Source organism: Phyllobates terribilis, unplaced genomic scaffold (genome assembly GCF_046119375.1).
Source record: "Phyllobates terribilis strain yellow unplaced genomic scaffold, ASM4611937v1 Scaffold_2__4_contigs__length_985480577, whole genome shotgun sequence".
NCBI lineage: Eukaryota > Metazoa > Chordata > Amphibia > Anura > Dendrobatidae > Phyllobates > Phyllobates terribilis.
Window position 1 is genome coordinate 714,081,819 of NW_027362762.1, and position 19,725 is coordinate 714,101,543.

At 41.2% G+C, this 19,725-nt stretch overlaps 1 protein-coding gene across 1 annotated transcript in view; it reads right to left on the reverse strand.

Annotated features, from left to right (window-relative positions):
* Positions 1–19,725, reverse strand: part of LRIG2 (leucine rich repeats and immunoglobulin like domains 2) — a 130,177-nt gene that overhangs the window by 15,085 nt on the left and 95,367 nt on the right. The window contains exons 11-17 of the mRNA XM_073667172.1: positions 16,738–16,806; positions 16,252–16,415; positions 13,840–14,160; positions 10,645–10,926; positions 8,407–8,856; positions 6,692–6,841; positions 1,204–1,353 (exon numbers count right to left, since the gene is read on the reverse strand). Coding sequence (XP_073523273.1) covers positions 1,204–1,353; positions 6,692–6,841; positions 8,407–8,856; positions 10,645–10,926; positions 13,840–14,160; positions 16,252–16,415; positions 16,738–16,806 — 1,586 coding nt within the window. The remainder of the gene's footprint in view (positions 1–1,203; positions 1,354–6,691; positions 6,842–8,406; positions 8,857–10,644; positions 10,927–13,839; positions 14,161–16,251; positions 16,416–16,737; positions 16,807–19,725) is intronic.

The following is a 19,725-nucleotide window of genomic DNA, read 5'->3' on the forward strand; positions in this document are numbered from 1 at the left end:
AGATTGTCCCTCGGCGATCCGGGTCACTTCTACAGCAGTGACATCAGCAATCACTGATGTCACTGCTGTAGAAGACAGCAATGTACACTGACAGGCGAGTAAAATCACTCCTGTCAGTGTACATTGCTCTGCTGCAGGAGTGAGGTCACTTGGGTTCATCAGCTGAAGATCAGTTGAACAGCCCCAGTGACCTCAGCATCAGTGGTAGGTGGGAACATTCTTAAGAATGTTCCCACGCAGCACCGATGCCGTAAAGTGAGGTCCCGGAGACCACATGACCTCAGGTGCTGACAGCGCAGCGATGTACCCTGTCGGGAGAGAACGTGCTTCTGTCAGTGTACCGCCGGCCTGAACACATCGCAGGTGACATCGTCAGGTCCAGGACACCAGGAACGTCGGACAGGTGAGAATAGGTGTTTATTTTTTATTTATTTATTTTTTACACAGCGTGCAGACCCAGCTCGGCTGAGGACACTACTATTCCCCTCAGCTGTGCCGCTCTCGCTGTTATCAGAGGGACTGGGGGTCAGATGATGGGAGTAGTAGTCTTCCCCAGTCAACCCAGGTACCACTCTGTGTGCGTTTATGCGTTTCCCACCCATTGACAATAATTGAACCGCAGCTAGAAATAATATACCTGCGAATTCGCTGCAGGTCAATAAAAGTCAATGCTTCATAGAAAAGACATGCTGCATTTTTAAACGCAATGACAATCCTGAGCGGAAATTTTTCCGCATCATGTGCACAGCACATCAGGATTGCCATTGCATTAGCAGGCAGACCGATTACCAAGCGTTTTTGATGCATTTCCGGGCGGAAAACCGGCCACGAAAACGCATCAAAAACGCTACGTGTGCACTTAACCTTAAAGTAGTTTTCTACCAAACAAAGAATGAATTGCAACATAGTAGCTCCTGTCTCGCTATGATCAGCCTCCTGTCCACAAGCCTCTGGGGTTTACTGCCTGCAGCAATTATGTGATCTAAAACCATGTCTCGTCCCGTGACAGCGGCACTGATTCTTCCATAGTGACATAAAATCATGTTACAATGGTACAAGCAACAAGTCAATGCATCAGAAAGTAAACGCCAGGAACAGGTTGAGGCCATTTTTAACAAACCACCATTATGGTCAGCGATCCATTTTTCTCGACCCACAGAGAAGTACTTACAAGTATGAGTGCTGGGTGACTGCTTCTCTTACCTGGAATGGGAAGGCTGTCCCTTCTGTCTATAGAATGTAAGCCATTGCCACGACCATATAATTGCTGTATTCTCCCATTCTGCAGATTAGATGCATACTGCACATTCAGGATTTCTGCATCTGCCTCACTACCGGTATCAACGTACAAACCTTAGGGAGAATAACAGTGTATTGCAGTGTAAGTATCAAACCAATGACAAATCATACGCATCGCATACAGCCATTAGAAACGACCACCAAAACTGTGGCCTCTCTGGCCTGAACTCTGCTGGGAGACAGATGTCAGTAAGGCTAGGACCAGACTGCACAAACGCTCAGGAGGTAGCACCAGCCAGAGGCCACTGTTAGGGTGGAAGCGGATGAATCCATCAACACCATAGGTACCCATTGTAAAGAAACATATGGCATACATTGCTTTGCAGTGGCTTTATGTTTAGTAAAGTGCAGTCTCGTGTGCTTTCCTATACAGGTAATGGTATGCCAATGCATATAGGCCAGCCAGAGGCCGAAAGAATATTTTTGGCCTCCGTTTGATGAATGGTGGCCTGTAGCAACTTGCTTCTGGAGATATGAGCACCATACATTCTTTACAATCCAAAATAATGTACAGTTAGGTCCATATATATTTGGACAGAGACAACATTTTTCTAATTTTGGTTCTAGACATTACCACAATGAATTTTAAATAAAACAATTCAGATGCAGTTGAAATTCAGACTTTCAGCTTTCATTTGAGGGTATCCACATTAAAATTGGATGAAGGGTTTAAGTTTCAGCTCCTTAACATGTGCCACCCTGTTTTTAAAGGGACCAAAAGTAATTGGACAATTGACTCCAAGGCTATTTCATGGACAGGTGTGGGCAATCCCTTCGTTATGTCATTCTCAATTAAGCAGATAAAAGGCCTGGAGTTTATTTGAGGTGCGATGCTTGCATTTGGAAGGTTTTGGTGTGAAGTAAACATGCGGTCAAAGGAGCTCTCCATGCAGGTGAAACAAGCCATCCTTATGCTGCAAAAACAGAAAAAACCCATCCGAGAAATTGTTACAATATTAGGAGTGGCAAAATCTACAGTTTGGTACATCCTGAGAAAGAAAGAAAGCACTGGTGAACTCATCAATGCAAAAAGACCTGGGCGCCCACGGAAGACAACAGTGGTGGATTATCGCAGAATAATCTCCATGGTGAAGAGAAACCCCTTCACAACAGCCAACCAAGTGAACAACACTCTCCAGGAGGTAGGCGTATCAATATCCAAATCTACCATAAAGAGAAGAGTGCATGAAAGTAAATACAGAGGGTTCACTGCACGGTGCAAGCCACTCATAAGCATCAAGAATAAAAAGGCTAGACTGGACTTTGCTAAAAAAAACATCTAAAAAAGCCAGCACAGTTCTGGAAGAACATTCTTTGGACAGATGAAACCAAGATCAACCTTTACCAGAATGATGGAAAGAGAAAAGTATGGCGAAGGCGTGGTACAGCTCATGATCCAAAGCATACCACATCATCTGTAAAACACGGCGGAGGTAGTGTGATTGCTTGGGCATGCATGGCTGCCAGTGGCACTGGGTCACTAGTGTTTATTGATGTGACACAGGACAGAAGCAGCCGAAGGAATTCTGATGTATTCAGAGCCATACTGTGTGCTCAGATCCAGCCAAATGCAGCCAAACTGATTGTCCATCTGTAGTATGAAACGACGACCAATGACCCAAAACATAAAGCCAAACAACCCAGGAGTTTATTAAAGCAAAGAAGTGGAATATTCTTGAATGGCCTAGTCAGTCACCTGATCTCAACCCAATTGAGCATGCATTTCACTTGTTAAAGACTAAACTTCAGACAGAAAGGCCCACAAACAAACAGCAACTGAAAACCACCACAGTGAAGGCCTGGCAGAGCATCAATAAGGAGGAAACACAGCGTCTGGTGATGTCCATGAGTTCAAGACTTCAGGCAGTCATTGCTAACAAAGGGTTTTCAACCAAGTACTAGAAATGAACATTTTATTTACAATTATTTAATCTGTCCAATTACTTTTGGTCCCTTTAAAAACAGCGTGGCACATGTTAAGGAGCTGAAACTCTTAAACCCTTCATCCAATTTTAATGTGGATACCCTCAAATGAAAGCTGAAAGTCTGAACTTCAACTGCATCTGAATTGTTTTGCTTAAAATTCATTGTGGTAATGTCTAGAACCAAAATTAGAAAAATGTTGTCTCTGTCCAAATATATATGGACCTAACTGTATATCAGAACATCTTACATGTTTCGGAATGAAATTCCTTGAACATAGGCTGTGATTAAGGAATTTCATTCCAAAATGCATAAGATGTGTTTATACGTATTTTAAAATGTTATCTATGCACATGATTTTTGAATAAAAAGATCATGCTGGAAGACCGTGCTGACTTTTTTTCTTCAGTTGCATACATTGTTAAATGGCTAGTTACTAACCTAACAATTGATGGTCTATCTCAATATGAGATTGATGGGGCTCTGACACCACCACCGATCAACTGAAAACTATTCCAACAGGAGCCAGAACTAAGATGTACGGGGTGGAACACAGCAGCCTTGTACATTGTAAAGTACTGCAATACATGCACTTGAATGGTAGATAAAGTGCAATACTCGGTTGTGGCCACTAAGCAATGTACGGGGCTGCTGTGTTCCGCCAGTACCTTGCTTGATTCGGGCCACTGGATCGGCAGGTGTGCCAAGTGGTATACCATCACAAATCCCATACTGATAATATATGCACTGAATAGATTTTAATCACTAGATTCTAGAAAAACCCTTTAGCTGAGTTCTCCACTCTGCAGCAATGTGACATGTCAACGTTCTCTGGGCTCACCGAGGGGCTCAGGAGGGGCCATTTGGTTTCAGGGGTGTCGATTTTACTGGATTTTTTTTCCTCCAGCATCTTTGAGCAACTTGGAAAATCTTTTATTTTTTCGTTGACAGACAACACAGATCAGTATAGGGGCATGTTATTTTGTGGGATGAATTTCAGTTCTTGCCATTTGAGGGTACATAACATTTTTTAATTGGCAGATTTTTGGGAAACAGACTGAACCAAAACAAATCAGTATGAAACCTTTATTCTTCAGGTCAGTACAATCATAGGTTTTGCTACTGATGTACAAAATGCTTTATTTTTAACAAATGTTTTGGCATCACCATCTATTTATTTTTACTGATAAAACTGCATAAGGGCTGGTTCTTTTGGGAGAAGAAATTAGGTTTTCAATTATACTATTTTAAATATACAACATTACTTTTTATTTGAATAGGAAAAAAAACTATTTTGGGAGTTTTTGATTTTTTTTTACACTGCTTACCACTTCGGTTAAATATTGGGACAGCTTTGTAACTTGGGTTGTTCTGGATGTGGCAATACCAATTATGTATACCTACAGTACAGACCAAAAGTTTGGACACACCTTCTCATTTAAAGATTTTTCTGTATTTTCATGACTTTGAAAATTGTACACTCACTCTGAAGGCACCAAAACTATGAATTAACACATGTGGAATTATATACTTAACAAAAAAGTGTGAAACAACTGAAAATATGTCTTATATTCTAGGTTCTTCAAAGTACCCACCTTTTGCTTTGATGACTTCTTTGCACACTCTTGATGAGCTTCAAAAGGTAGTCACCGGAAATGGTCTTCCAACAATCTTGAAGGAGTTCCCAGAGATGCTTAGCACTTGTTGGCCCTTTTGCCTTCACTCTGCGGTCCAGCTCACCCCAAACCATCTCGATTGGGTTCAGGTCTGGTGACTGTGGAGGCCAGGTCATCTGGCGTAGCACCCCATCACTCTCCTTCTTGGTCAAATAGCCCTTACACAGCCTGGAGGTGTGTTTGGGGTCATTGTTCTGTTGAAAAATAGATGATGGTCCAACTAAACACAAACCAGATGGAATAGCATGCCGCTGCAAGATGCTGTGGTAGCCATGCTGGTTCAGTATGCCTTCAATTTTGAATAAATCCCCAACTGTGTCACCAGCAAAGCACCCCCACACCATCACACCTCCTCCTCCATGCTTCACAGTGGGAACCAGGCATGTAGAGTCCATCCGTTCACCTTTTCTGCGTCCCACAAAGACACGGTGGTTGGAACCAAAGATCTCAAATTTGGACTCATCAGACCAAAGCACAGATTTCCACTGGTCTAATGTCCATTCCTTGTGTTCTTTAGCCCAAACAAGTCTCTTCTGCTTGTTGCCTGTCCTTAGCAGTGGTTTCCTGGCAGCTATTTTACCATGAAGGCCTGCTGCACAAAGTCTCCTCTTAACAGTTGTTAAAGAGATGTGTCTGCTGCTAAAACTCTGTGTGGCATTGACCTGGTCTCTAATCTGAGCTGCTGTTAACCTGTGATTTCTGAGGCTGGTGACTCAGATAAACTTATCCTCAGAAGCAGAGGTGACTCTTGGTCTTCCTTTCTCGGGGCGGTCCTCATGTGAGCCAGTTTCTTTGTAGCGCTTGATGGTTTTTGCAACTGCACTTGGGGACACTTTCAAAGTTTTCCCAATTTTTAGCACTGACTGACCTTCATTTCTTAAAGTAATGATGGCCACTCGTTTTTCTTTACTTAGCTGCTTTTTTCTAGCCATAATACAAATTCTAACAGTCTATTCAGTAGGACTATCAGCTGTATATCCACCAGACTTCTGCACAACACAACTGATGGTCCCAACCCCATTTATAAAGGCAAGAAATCCCACTTATTAAACCTGACAGGGCACACCTGTGAAGTGAAAACCATTTCCGGTGACTACCTCTTGAAGCTCATCAAGAGAATGCCAAGAGTGTGCAAAGCAGTCATCAAAGCAAAAGGTGGCTACTTTGAAGAACCTAGAATATAAGACATATTTTCAGTTGTTTCACACATTTTTGTTAAGTATATAATTCCACATGTGCTAATTCATAGTTTTGATGCCTTCAGTGTGAATGTACAATTTTCATAGTCATGAAAATACAGAAAAATCTTTAAACGAGAAGGTGTGTCCAAACTTTTGGTCTGTACTGTATGTTTTTAAAGAAATAAAAAAACGAAACATTTTTCCATTATTTTTCATACGTTTTGTGTTTTTTGGTTTACATTTTTTGCAAATTTTATTGGACTTTTTATGCCCTTTACAGAGTTCCTCTATGGGAATCGACTTTTCACCAGTATGATCACTAGTCTAATACCTTGCAAAACAATTATTGCGGGGTATTATATCTGTCAGTTTTACACTGATAAACAATGCTTATGGCAGGGCAGTACATGCCTCCTAACATGACACTGTATCTGGTTGACCCTTAGGCCATTACTTTGCCAAAAGTTGACATGCTTTTTGCTTCATTACATAAAAAAAGCAAGAAAAGTAAAAATCAGAAGCATTTAGCACAAGTCGTCTGTCATATATTCAACCTGACAAACATTAAAGTTGTGACACATAAAAAACGAAGCGGTGACACCATGTACTTACCATCTGTCCCCTTGTGAGCACAGCCGCTGGCAGGAGGCATGAGCTGTTGATGGCTGCCGGCCTCGGAGTTACTATAGCCTTCTGGCGGCTCAGACAGGGTTCCTTGGGAAGACAGGTAGCTGGGGATGTCAGCAGGTAGATTCAGGTCCTCTGAAGAAACAAGATACATAATATGTAAAAAGCTTAACCGATTACTGACTCTAGGAAATGATTCCCGAGTATAAAATACAATTATTCCAAGATATAACAATCGACAGACTATAAATATTAGCTCTCATTCACATTTTAATCACTTTTTCACAAAACGAGTGAAAAATCCTGACGAGTGCATGAGGCCTTAGGAATTGTTGGCCATGCGATGCCCTTAGGGCACCTTCAGATGCTGACGATCTGCATGTATTTCGCATGAATATGCACCATATATTGTTCTGTTGTGTGGACTATGGATATGTTTTAATGGAATTTGAACAAAAGTCGTTTCTTATAATCACCAGTGGAGGACTAGCTGGAGAAACATCTTGTAAATGATAGATATATATAAGCAAACACACACCATCTCGTGCCATCTTGCAACAGAAGTCAGAAGCTACATCACATGCTCTCAATACAAGCTATGAGAGACAGAACAAGGCTCTCATAGACTTATATTGTAAAGTGACCTAGACACAGCACCATGAAACACTGGAGATGCAAGCAGGTCACGTTTCGCTGGAGACCGACTGAAGCAATGCTGGAAAATGGATGAAGGCAGCAGGTCAGTTTCAGACAGGGGACTTATATTTAAAACACCATTTCAGCGGTGCAGTAAAAAAATAAATAAAAAAAACACGCTGGAGTGGTGCTTTAACAATTTTTATTGCAAGTAGTAAAGTGCTTCTTGCTGTCTCAGGTGTATAAATTCTCACCAGTTTATATAAATAAAGTGCTTAGTGTCACATATATATATAGTGCAGTATTAAATAAACTATCATCTGCTGAACAATTTCAAGCTCCTGATGAACCTTTGAGAAACAAAGAGGAAACGCGTCGAGTTTTTTGTTTTTTCACTACTTTTCCACTAGAAAGTGTGGGGTTTGAGTATTTAACATCTGTTGTTCCGGAGTCAAGTTGCAGGCTTTAGTACACATTGGCATAAAAGGCTATTTAGATACCAACTGTGGTGTCTTTGGTTATAATTGAATATTTCCTACTTCCATTTCCTTCTCTACTTTGTGAATTTCAGGTGTGGTTGTGTTTATAAATAGTGCTGACCAAAGTCAGCCACCGCTCAGCGGAGAGGCGCCAACCTCCACAGCTAAGCAGGAGACAATTTTCCCCATTAGGGCATCATAGGGTACTGTAGGCCATCTTTTCAACACTGGTCCAAGAGGGTTTGGGACATACTTAGACGGAGATCTAGATCATATTTTTATCTATATTTGTCTGCTCAGTTGATGTTTAATGCATATATAATAAACTTTAGGTTTTATATGTAGCATTTCCTAAGCCTTGCAGGTGACTGGCATTTGTGTGTAAATGTAGGAAGAAATGGTGTACTTGAGGAGATTCCTGCCAGAAGGAGCAGTTACTAGCCCTACATTACTGATGACCAATAAGGCCTGAAATTGACAATCAGAATATAGTTTCAACCAATGAATTCACCACAACACAAACCGGAGCGTTCTCCTGTGAAATATGATAAGGCGAGAATAGCCGTGATGCGCCCAAACACTTACCAGTATTGGTAATGCTGTAGTCTTCACTTTTCCTTCGCATATGGTATATAACAATCACCCAGACCAATGATGTCCCCACGACACAGCAGACAACCACAATTATGACGATCCCAACAGTAGTCCACCCATCTTCTTCATAGCCAATGATGGTTTGGGAGGAGTCACAGTTTGGTGATGACAAGACATATAGGTTGATGTGACCCCGTTCAGTTCCAAGGGTATTAGACATGCTGCACGTGTATTTCCCAGCATCCTCTGGGCCTGCATCAACAATAATGAGCAGCTGATTTGCGGCAGCAAAAAAGTGACGTTCTGTTACCATCAGGGGCCCGTCGTCTTTGGTCCAGTTCAAGCGAGGTGCTGGGCTACCTCCTGCTATGCACTGCAGGACAGCGGTCTCCCCACGAGCCACTGTTCTGTCTTCAAGGGGTCTTATAAAAGAGGGAGTTTCTGAAAGAAGAAACATCACATAATTATAACCAGCAACAATGGTTAAAAGGATTGTTCAGGACTTTGATATTTATGGCCCATCCTTAAAAAAGCCCTCCCATGAACTTCTGTCCGCTAAACCTGTGTATATGTACTGCAGTGTGTTAATATAGTCACCTACCACAATATTCTCCAGTATCCAGCACCGTTCAGATTCTCTTCTGACTAACGTGACGACAATCCAAACTCCCCAGATCACACTGTGCTGTGTGTGAGAGCTGAAAGTTTCTTTTACAATATAAGTCTATGGAACCTCGTTCTGACGCTTTAGAGACTACATTATAAAAGTCCCTTCCGGGTCACACAGAGCAGGGTGATCCAGCATCTGAAGAGCTGTGACGTCACTGAGAAGAGGAGAAGAACAGCGCTGGATACTGGAGAAGACTGTGGTAGGAGAGTCTATTAACGCTCCGACACTAAGCTACAAACACCTAGACTTAGGGGAAAAAACAAAAAAGTTAAATAGAAAACTTCTAAGCTTCAAAGATAGGTCATCAATATCAGATCGGTGGGGGTTAACACCCAGCATTACCACTGCTCAGTTGTTAGCTGTTCTCACAATGGCTGGATGTACAAAGCGTCCAGAGCCTAAACACCACAGCTCAATACACTGCAATGGCCATTGCCCATTCCCCTCACTAGAAGCTGAGCTGCAGCACCAGAGAATGACCACTACAACATACTACAGGGCTATATATTTCTGGTTCTATACACTGTATATCGGGACACCGTGGGACATGCTAACAGCTCATCAGTGGAGGTGTGGGGGTATTAACCACCGATCTGAGATTGATGACCTATCTGAAAGATTGGCTATAAATACCAACATTGCGAGTAATCCCTTTAATGATTAGCAACTTTAAGAATTTATAAATAAAAAGCATCAGAAGCCATGTCTTTAAATACACAAGGATCATATGTATGAAAAATATAGAACAGGACTTTCTATAATATAGGACAACTGAACATTAATATAGGACAGTAAGAGAAATGCCATAGTATGCACTACAAGGACTATGGTGTGACTCTCCAGACCTGTTCTTCCACTACACACACCCCATAACACGGTCATAGCCATAAATAACGTACAAATCTACCAGCACTATATTTCCATTTATATGGCTCAGTGGAAAATGAAAAGTAACTAGAACTGGAATAGACTGACTAAATAGTGCAGACGTTTCAGTATAGATTAAAGGGATTGTCCAGGCTTGGTGTTGAAGTCTGCTGTCTCTTTATGTGACTGTAGACTTGAGAATCCTCCAAGCGTGCCCAGTGCTCACTGTCCGGATTCTCTGGTGCCAGGAGCTGGAGGGCGCATGACTGCAAGTAGGCGTTTGTACACATGTGGTCATGCGTCGACTAGACAAAACGCAGCCTCGCTCAATACAAGTGAGCTGAGTGAGGCTGGACACGTCTAGTGGGAATGTGGCGGGAAGTATGCTAATCACATACTTGTGGTCACATAACTGTTGCTCCCAGCACTGGAGAATGCAGACAAGTGAATTCTGTGAGGATTCACCAGTCTGCAGTCGCATTGAGTGACTTCAGACTTAAAACCCAAGCCTGTACAGCCCATTTAAGATATATTTAATCATGCTTTCACGTTTGAGATATACTTTTAATAAACTTACTAGATCAAAACTGTTAATTGCGTCTCCCAATGTACTATACGGCTAGGTAATCAAATAATTGGCAAAATCAAATTGGTTTGCCTATGTCAAGAACAAACAAACACATTTTCCTTACCTAATACAGTCAGTGTCACATTGGTAGATATACTGCCTGCCGCATTTTGTGCCATGCAGCTATACAGCCCCATATCTTCAATTTTGACATTAACAATGAAGAGCACTTCATCCTCTGGCATAACATGCATGCGGCGCTCTCGAGCAGCAGGGAAATCTGTTCCACCATCTTTCTGCCATGCGATCTGCGGAGGTGGGTGACCTTCTGCTGCACACTCCAAGCGTGCCATGGCACCAGTGCGGATGGTCAAGTCCATTGGAGTTTTAAGAAATGAGGGCATTTCTGTCACAAGGAATACGAGAAAATAAGAGGCAGTCTAAAGATTATATCACTGTAATAAACGTTATTCAAACTCTATTACTGAACTCTAGCGCTCACCTCTTCCATTAAAAGTATGTTAGGCCACATAAAACTGCCAAAATAGAAGATAAAGCTGTGTGCTCCATTATGAGGGGTTTTTCTCAGCTTAACGCAATAGAATTAGGTTGTAGAAGCATGGTTACACTTGACAATGGTATGGAGAGGGTAATTAGAGATTCTCCTTGAGAAGAGAACAAAGTTGATGTATGGCTACTTTTAGGTCAGACATTGCTCACTTTGAGCAAAGGGAGTAAAAAACCAAGAAACTGCTGTCTGCAAACGGAGTGCTTTTTCTTTTAGAGAAGATTCTGGTAGCCACGTGGCAAGTCTTTTTAAAAAGGTTGGTATGGACTTTTAGGATTGTACCCTCAGATAGGGGCACGAGAGACACTGCTCTTACTCTCCAGAGAGACTGTGTGCATGATATGACTACCATACAGTAAACGAGAACCAAAAATGGGAAGGCATAAAGGCAACTTGTCACAATAAATTTACAGCCTCTTATGCAGGCAGCATATTCTAGAAAGAAGGGGATGCACATATTCATATATAGGTTTATGGGAAAAGATTCAGATCATATATTTTATTTTTTAAAAGGAATACTCCAGCATTTTTTAATTTCCTTCTGTTACTGATTGCAAAAGACAGCGTCCAGTAAGTATTTTAATGCACACGTTACCAGTTTCCAGCGCTGCTCTGGGTCTGTCCTACATCACGTGACCTCAGCTATTTCTTACACTTAAGAGTTAGTACCTTCAAGCCTCATTTAGACGTCCATTTAACACGGACCAGCTGCTGGTATCCTAAATTATTAATGAGGCTATCAAGATCAGGTCAGGAGACATGCGGCCAGACCTTGCTATATGGAGGTCTGAATGAGGCTTAATTGTAAGTCTGAGAGCGTTGTTCTTAGTTTCAGACATACATTGTGAGCTGTAATGCTAAGAGGTAAGGCAGAAGACACACTGTGAGCACACAGGTCACAACTGTGGCTACATGATACAGAAAAGAGATCAGAGCCATGGTGGAAATGGCAGAAGAGAGCAACTATTTTAATGCACTGATTACACACAAATTACTTTGGTAACAAAACAACAAAACAAAAAAAAAACACGCTGGAGAGCTTTTTTAAATCACTAATGGCTGGCTAATCAGTGACTGACAGCCATCTAAATATGTCAATAATTAAAAAAACTGTCAGTCATTAAGTTGTTCCGCCCACTAGAACCCAATATTAGCAGCAATATAAAATCATAGAAATCACAGGATCCTATGATCATAATGATATGCAAATTATGAATTTTTTTTTAACATTTTTAAAACATCCTGATTTGTTCAGTATGGAGTATGAGCGCCATGTGCAGAAATACACGCACTTATTTGCTTTGGTATGCTATCAACAATGTTATGGGTTGTCTGAGGAATGTTCTGCCACAATGAATGCACTTAGGCAAATCATCAAGATCCTGTGCTGGCAGCTGTATTTGCAATTGCCAACCAACAATGTATCAGAAGTGTGCAATGGGAGACAAGTCCGGAGACGCTGCAGCCCATGGTAGCACATTTAGGTCATGCACTGTACTCAGAGTAGCACAAGCAAAACATGGCCTGGCATTGTCATCTCGAAAAATTTCTATTGGGACACTAAGGAGAAATTGCCATACCAATTAAATGTTACGCTGAACTGTTTGTGTGCCAGTTATGACTTCCTAGGCACTGTCCTCTTATATTTTGGTTTATTGCAGATGATAGGGTCATTTCTTTTTACACTGCACATATGATTCCAATACAGTTACTTTATAGGAGGCGTGCTACTGTTTAATAGGGGGTTTTCAATTGTTTTTTTGTACATAGACCTGTATGACCTTATGGTATCTATATATTTCTTCATATATTGGTAACAATACCAAGTATGCCATTGGGTCATACATTTCTTTATATTTTTTTTTCTACCTCGTACAGTCGTTTATTATAATTCTTATCCTCCTATGTCATATTTACCTCTTATGGTCGGTTATTATAATTCTTATTCACCTAGGTTATATTTACATTCATCGAGGGAGTACTCTTACGGGGGACTTAGTCTATTCCTCTCAAGAATTCATTAATTCTGCTTGATCTATTATATACATCACTCCTGATTGTCTGCTAAATCAGCTAACCTATCTTTTTATATATGTATATTGCCTTTGATAATTGCTTAATTATCTTTACAATTTTTAAACATTTATCCCATATATGCCTTTCCTTGATTTCATTCTACTACCCAATTAGAGAATTATTATTTTCATTGGCTAGGCCATCTCTTTGGTTTATTTTATTGCTGTCTTGTTCTTCCCATGATCGCCTTTGAGAGTGGTGGCGTCATTGTTCCGCAATATCAAATGGAGCTGCCAGCAGTGGCCCTTGATAATTTGCCAATATGCATTCAGTGTGGCAGGACAACCATTAATAACCTGATAGCATGCCAAGATGTGTGTTTATATTTGTCTGTGGTGCTCATATTCAATAATGAACAACTCGAGAGGTTTTGAATTTATTTTCATTCCGCCATCAGTTGCATATCATTAATATGTATAAATTTTGTGATTTTCACAAATCCATGACTGTCCTTCTTCGTGTTGCAATTTCAAATGTTGAAGAGTGTATATTTCATTATTAATATTTTGAAATAGCAGCACCAGGAACGTGTACTATACATGTAACTTATAAGGTCAAATTTGTCTTTCAGAATAGAGGATCACCTTAAAGTTTAAGAGAGTGATTAGCACACAGTATTCCTTGCACTATGCATGCTGCTGGACCGTTAGCCATTATTTTGTGCATTTTGCTTACCATTAACGGTGAGTTTCGCTTTACTGGAATAATTGGAGCCAAAGTGGTTTGTGATGACGCATTGATATTTTCCTTCATCTGTAAAATTCACGTTGAAAAGATGCAAAACAGTGGTATACTCCACCAGCTCGGCCGCGTGCTTCTGATATCTGGCAAAGGTTTCTACCTTTGCATCATACAAGAGTTCAGTGTCTTTCCTCCACGCCGTAGACATCGGGGTGTCACTGCTACTGGCTGCGGCACAAGTCAGAGTCACATTCATTCCTTTCAGCGCCACCGTGGTTTCTGGGTGAATTTTGATTTGTGGTTTTGGAAAATTATCTAGGGAGGAGGAGTGGGGGAAGAGAGAAGGAACACGAGTTACTTGAAATACAAATGAATAAACTTGGCAGACACAGGTATATTAGGCTAACTACATGATCTTCCATGGAGAAGCAGTATTTCAGAGTTTAGACTACGTACTGAGCTTAGTATGTGGGGTAAAGTCACCGCTTCTATTCCAGTGGCTGTGTACATGCAGTCTTTCAGCCAGATTTAGTTTAAAAGATAGGAGTGTTCAACAAAAATTCTCCCAATTCTTAAAATATGCAATGTAAGCAAGCAGGAGTAAAACGGAGAGAAAAAGGGCACAGACAAGAGAGTCATTCCATGTCAAGTGGACCAGTGGTCCTCACTCTACCTTCTCCGATTTTGTTGAAAATTTATAAGGATGTACATGTATGTTTGAAAAGAGGTTCTGTAAATTTTTAGGGCCAGTTCTCAAATACATTGGGCACTGTTGACCTTTCACTGGAGGTTCCACCAAGCCTGCGGCTTCAGCTAAGAGGATTTTGCAAACTTTGGCACATAGCCATTAGAGTTCTATACTGGCTATGATGCTGAAATTTGGCATACTAGCTCAACTTTTGCTGCTAAACACGATAAAATTATTACCGGCTATGACAAAACAATATTTCGGCCGCAATTTTGTGTCAAAGTAGCTTGTAAAACGTGTCGCATAAAATTTATGCCAAACTTTGCCCATATATAACTCAAGACCAAAAACCAATAGTAACTGGTGTTTTGCCCTGTACACCAAACATCTACATGACTTTGCATTGCTGCAATATCACGGTCAAATCATATGTATTTGAGGAAATATTCACACCCACATATGATGAAAAACTTAATAAAACCGAATTTTACCTATTTTTAGGTCAAATTTCTCAAAAAGGGTACCCCTAAAATATATTAATTCTGATATCATTAGAAAGAGCACATTTTTTTCTACAATGATCAAAAACGCTTTAAATGCGGTTTTGATGCTTTTATTCCCACATTCATTTGAATGGGTGAAGTACCCTGCAAAAATATTTAGCAGATTTGTGAAAAAAAATAAAAAAATTGATGTTTCAAATCTGCAGAGAGATAAGAAGTGGCATGTACATGAGATTTAAAATGTAAATGATTTCAGAAATCTCATTTACTTTGCTGGTACTGAAAAATGCTGCATTTTTTTTTCCACGTCAAAAATGCAGAGTGTAAACAGGCCCTTAAAGCAATGAGCTGTCCTCAAGATAGGTCATCGGTAGCAGATCGGTAGTAGGGTTGAGCGAGTATGCTCGGGCCGAGCTCCGAGTATTTACAGCTGCTCGGTGATCAGGTTAAATCGCTCCCGTGTGCTGATTTGCAACTGTTTGACAGCTTTATTACATGGGAGGAATGTGTAAGAAATAGACATCCCTCACATGTAATAAAGCTGTCAAACAGTTGCAAATCATGCACACGGGAGCGATTTAACCTCATCACCGAGCAGCTGTAAATACTCGGAGCTCGGCCCGAGCATACTCGGCAAAAGGGTTAATAGAACATACTCGCTCAACACTAATCGGTAGTGGTCCAACGCCCCCATCGATCAGCTGTCATCAGCCCCAGCAACAGACTGGTATTAACAGTGTCTACAGAGGAATATCATAGCTCAAACACGGTTTATCATTGCTAAGAACTATAGTTCCTATTTAATTGAATAGACTGCCCATGACCCTGTTGGTGAGGTCACATATTGCCCTTTCTTGGACCACTTTTGGCATGTACTAACCACTGCATACCAGGCCGTCCCCCCAGGACCTGCCCTTTACAGGATGCTGACTTAAATGTCTCCCCAACCTAATGCTCAGATCCTTATGCTCTTTTGTTTTCAACATATCAATTCCAAATTCTGACTACTCACTTGCTGCTGACCAATATACCCCTTTATAGGTGCCTTGTCATTGGACAATGAACATCATTCACTCCTGTTGGTGGTTTCTATGTTATGGCTGATTAGTGTATGGTTATTAGGTTACCCAACAGCTCAAGAGTAAATTTCCTTTAAAGAAGCAAAGTGGAGACATTTCTAAACCTCTAGTAATGAAACTGAAATTAGATACAAACCACAGATAAAATCTCCGGACTCCACGCTGAGCAGAGGACGCCGGGCCAGCCACTCAGGATGGGCACAGCTCACATTTACTGAATTCTGCAGACCGCTGTCAATCAGCCACTGGGGAAACCACTTTAGCTGACAGTCACATAGCAAATTGCTTGTGTTTAGGATTCTGTAGAAGACACATAGAAGGTTATCATCAGCGAGAGAACAGATTGACAGCATACTTTGTCACAATCATCATGGGTAGAACAAGTCAATGATCATCAGAACACCAACAGAGCAATGTTTTAGGTACTCGTGCTTGTAAAGCCTGGCAGAAAATGTTCAGAAGTAGCATGGCGGATCAAATCATTCCCTGGAGGCGGCATAGCAATGGCAGTTTTTACTTAACAAGAGAAAGAAAATGTCTTGCCCAATATCAGTTTGTGAAACTTTAGACAGGGTCTATGTGCTGCCTGCAAATATCCAGCATCAGGATTTGTAATACTTACAACTCTTGGAGTTTAATATGAGCAAAGGCATCATCTTGTAAAGACATAACCCCATTATTGCTCAAGTCACTGTGAAGAGAAATGAACAAATGTCAAATAGAAAATCCATATCTATGTTTATTAAGTGAAGCCGCTGCCATTAATTATGCATCATTGGAACAGAACGGCATGCAAGAATACAGTCAGATACAGCAGCACTTCACAAGTAAATGAAAGGGTGACCTCTGCAAGCAGGCACATGGAGAAACGCAGCCCGAGGACCCTCTCTACAACACGCGCATATTAAGAGGCCAGTACTAGGACAATCTTAGTCACCAAGAAGCCTTGGCATTAGAGGAGGTCCAGTATACGGACTTGCCGTCTAACATCAGAATCTAGCCTTTCACAAGGCGACATCTGGATGGAAGGTACGTGACCTCTCTGTGTGGCTTGTCCAGATCATTTGGATAAAAACCAAAGACATGTGATTTAGTGAAAGGCTTTTGAAGGTTACCCCAGAGTATTTTTATAGTGATTTCTCATGTCAGATTTTATTAATCCCTTGATTTATCATATCTATGAATATCCTGGGGTCTAATACACTCGATAACTACATTGGTGCTCCCTTGCTTGACAAAAAAAAAAAATCTTTCTATCTTCTTTGCTATGATCGCTACAAAAATGATTCCCTTTGCAAATGGTAGGAAAACTCCGCTTTAGCTGCCAAATTTAATGCCACTACTCCATACAGGCAGTCCCCGACTTACGTACGACCCCCTAGTTATGAACCTGGAATGTTTGGTGGGTTGTGAGGGGTGGATTAATACTTGCCACTAAACTCTCTGGTCCTATTCTTTCCGCCTTCACGTTCAGCATCTCCAGTCTCTTCCCTATAAACCAGGTTTTATGGCCAACTCCAAGGCGGTGCTCGCTGCGTGTCATAAAATCGTATTGTCATTACAACCTTATGACGTGCAGTGAGCTCCAGCATGGACGTGGCCAGAAGTCCTGCCGTATAAGAAGAAGGTGGAGATGTGGTGTGCAACGAAGGAAAGAGGAGGACTGGACTACAAGCAGTGAGCAGCGGGGCGACCTGTGCAGTCAGCGATGTTCGGAGTATACATTTTATGCCCACAGCCCTGATCCAACTTACAGTGGTGGCCAAAAGTATTGGCACCCCTGCAATTCTGTCAGATAATACGCAGTTTCTTCCTGAAAATGATTGCAATCACAAATTCTTTGGCATTCTCTTCATTTAATTTGTCTTCAATGAAAAAACACAAAAAGAATTGTCCTAAAGCCAAATTGGATATAATTCCACTCCAAACCTAAAAAAGGGGGTGGACAAAAGTGTTGGCACTGTTTGAAAAATCATGTGATGCTTCTCTAATTCGTGTAATTAACAGCACCTATAACTTACCTGTGGCATCTAACAGGTGTTGGCAATAACTAAATCACACTTGCAGCCAGTTAACATGGATTAAAGTTGACTCAACCTCTGTCCTGTGTCCTTGTGTGTACCACATTGAGCATGGAGAAAATAAAGAATACCAAAGAACTGTCTGAGGACTTGAGAAACCAAATTGTGAGGAAGCATGAGCAATCTCAAGGCTACAAGTTCATCTCCAAAGACCTGAATGTTCCTGTGTCTTCCGTGCGGTGTCATCAAGAAGTGTAAAGCCCATGGCACTGTGGCTAACCTCCCTAGATGTGGACGGAAAAGAAAAATTGACAAGAGATTTCAACGCAAGATTGTGCGGATGGTGGATAAAGAACCTCGACTGACATCCAAACAAGTTCAAGCTGCCCTGCAGTCCAAGGGTACAACAGTGTCAACCTGTACTATCCATCGGCGTCTGAATGAAAAGGGACTGTATGGTAGGATACACAGGAAGACCCTACTTCTTACCCCGAGACATAAAAAAGCCAGGCTGGAGTTTGCCAAAACTTACCTGAGAAAGCCTAAAACGTTTTGGAAGAATGTTCTCTGGTCAGATGAGACAAAAGTAGAGCTTTTTGGGAAAAAGCATCAACATAGAGTGTACAGGAAAAAAAAAGGCATTCAAAGAAAAGAACACGGTCCCTACAGTCAAACATGGCGGAGGTTCCCTGATGTTTTGGGGTTGCTTTGCTGCCTCTGGCACTGGACTGCTTGACCGTGTGCATGGCATTATGAAGTCTGAAGACTACCAACAAATTTTGCAGCAAAATGTAGGGCCCAGTGTGAGAAAGCTGGGTCTCCCTCAGAGGTCATGGGTCTTCCAGCAGGACAATGACCCAAAACACACTTCCAAAAGCACTATAAAATGGTTTGAGAGAAAGCACTGGAGACTTCTAAGGTGGCCAGCAATGAGTCCAGACCTGAATCCCATAGAACACCTGTGGAGAGATCTCAAAATGGCAGTTTGGAGAAGGCACCCTTCAAATATCAGGGACCTGGAGCAGTTTGCCAAAGAAGAATGGTCTACAATTCCAGCAGAGCATTGTAAGAAACTCATTGATGGTTACCGGAAGCGGTTGTTCGCAGTTATTTTGGCTAAAGGTTGTGCAACCAAGTATTAGGCTGAGGGTGCCAATACTTTTGTCTGGCCCATTTTTGGAGTTTTGTGTGAAATGATCAATGATTTGATTTTTGCTTCATTCTCTTTTGTGTTTTTTTCCTTGCAAGCAAATTAAATGAACATAATAATACCGAAGAATTTGTGATTCCAATCATTTTCAGGAAGAAACTGAGTATTATCTGACAGAATTGCAGGGGAGCCAATACTTTTGGCCACCACTGTACATACATATTCGGATTACGATCAAACCTACAGAATGTATCTAGCTTACAACCCAGGGACTGTATATACTTCCAAAAAATGGCATGATAATATATAGTATGGGTGAGAATCCTATCAATTATATATCTGTCTCTCAGTAACCACAAGGCCCATTTATTTCTACAAATGCTGTGCTGATAATTTATCTATGTGGAGATCTAACATTTTTAACAAAATGTGCTCAAAA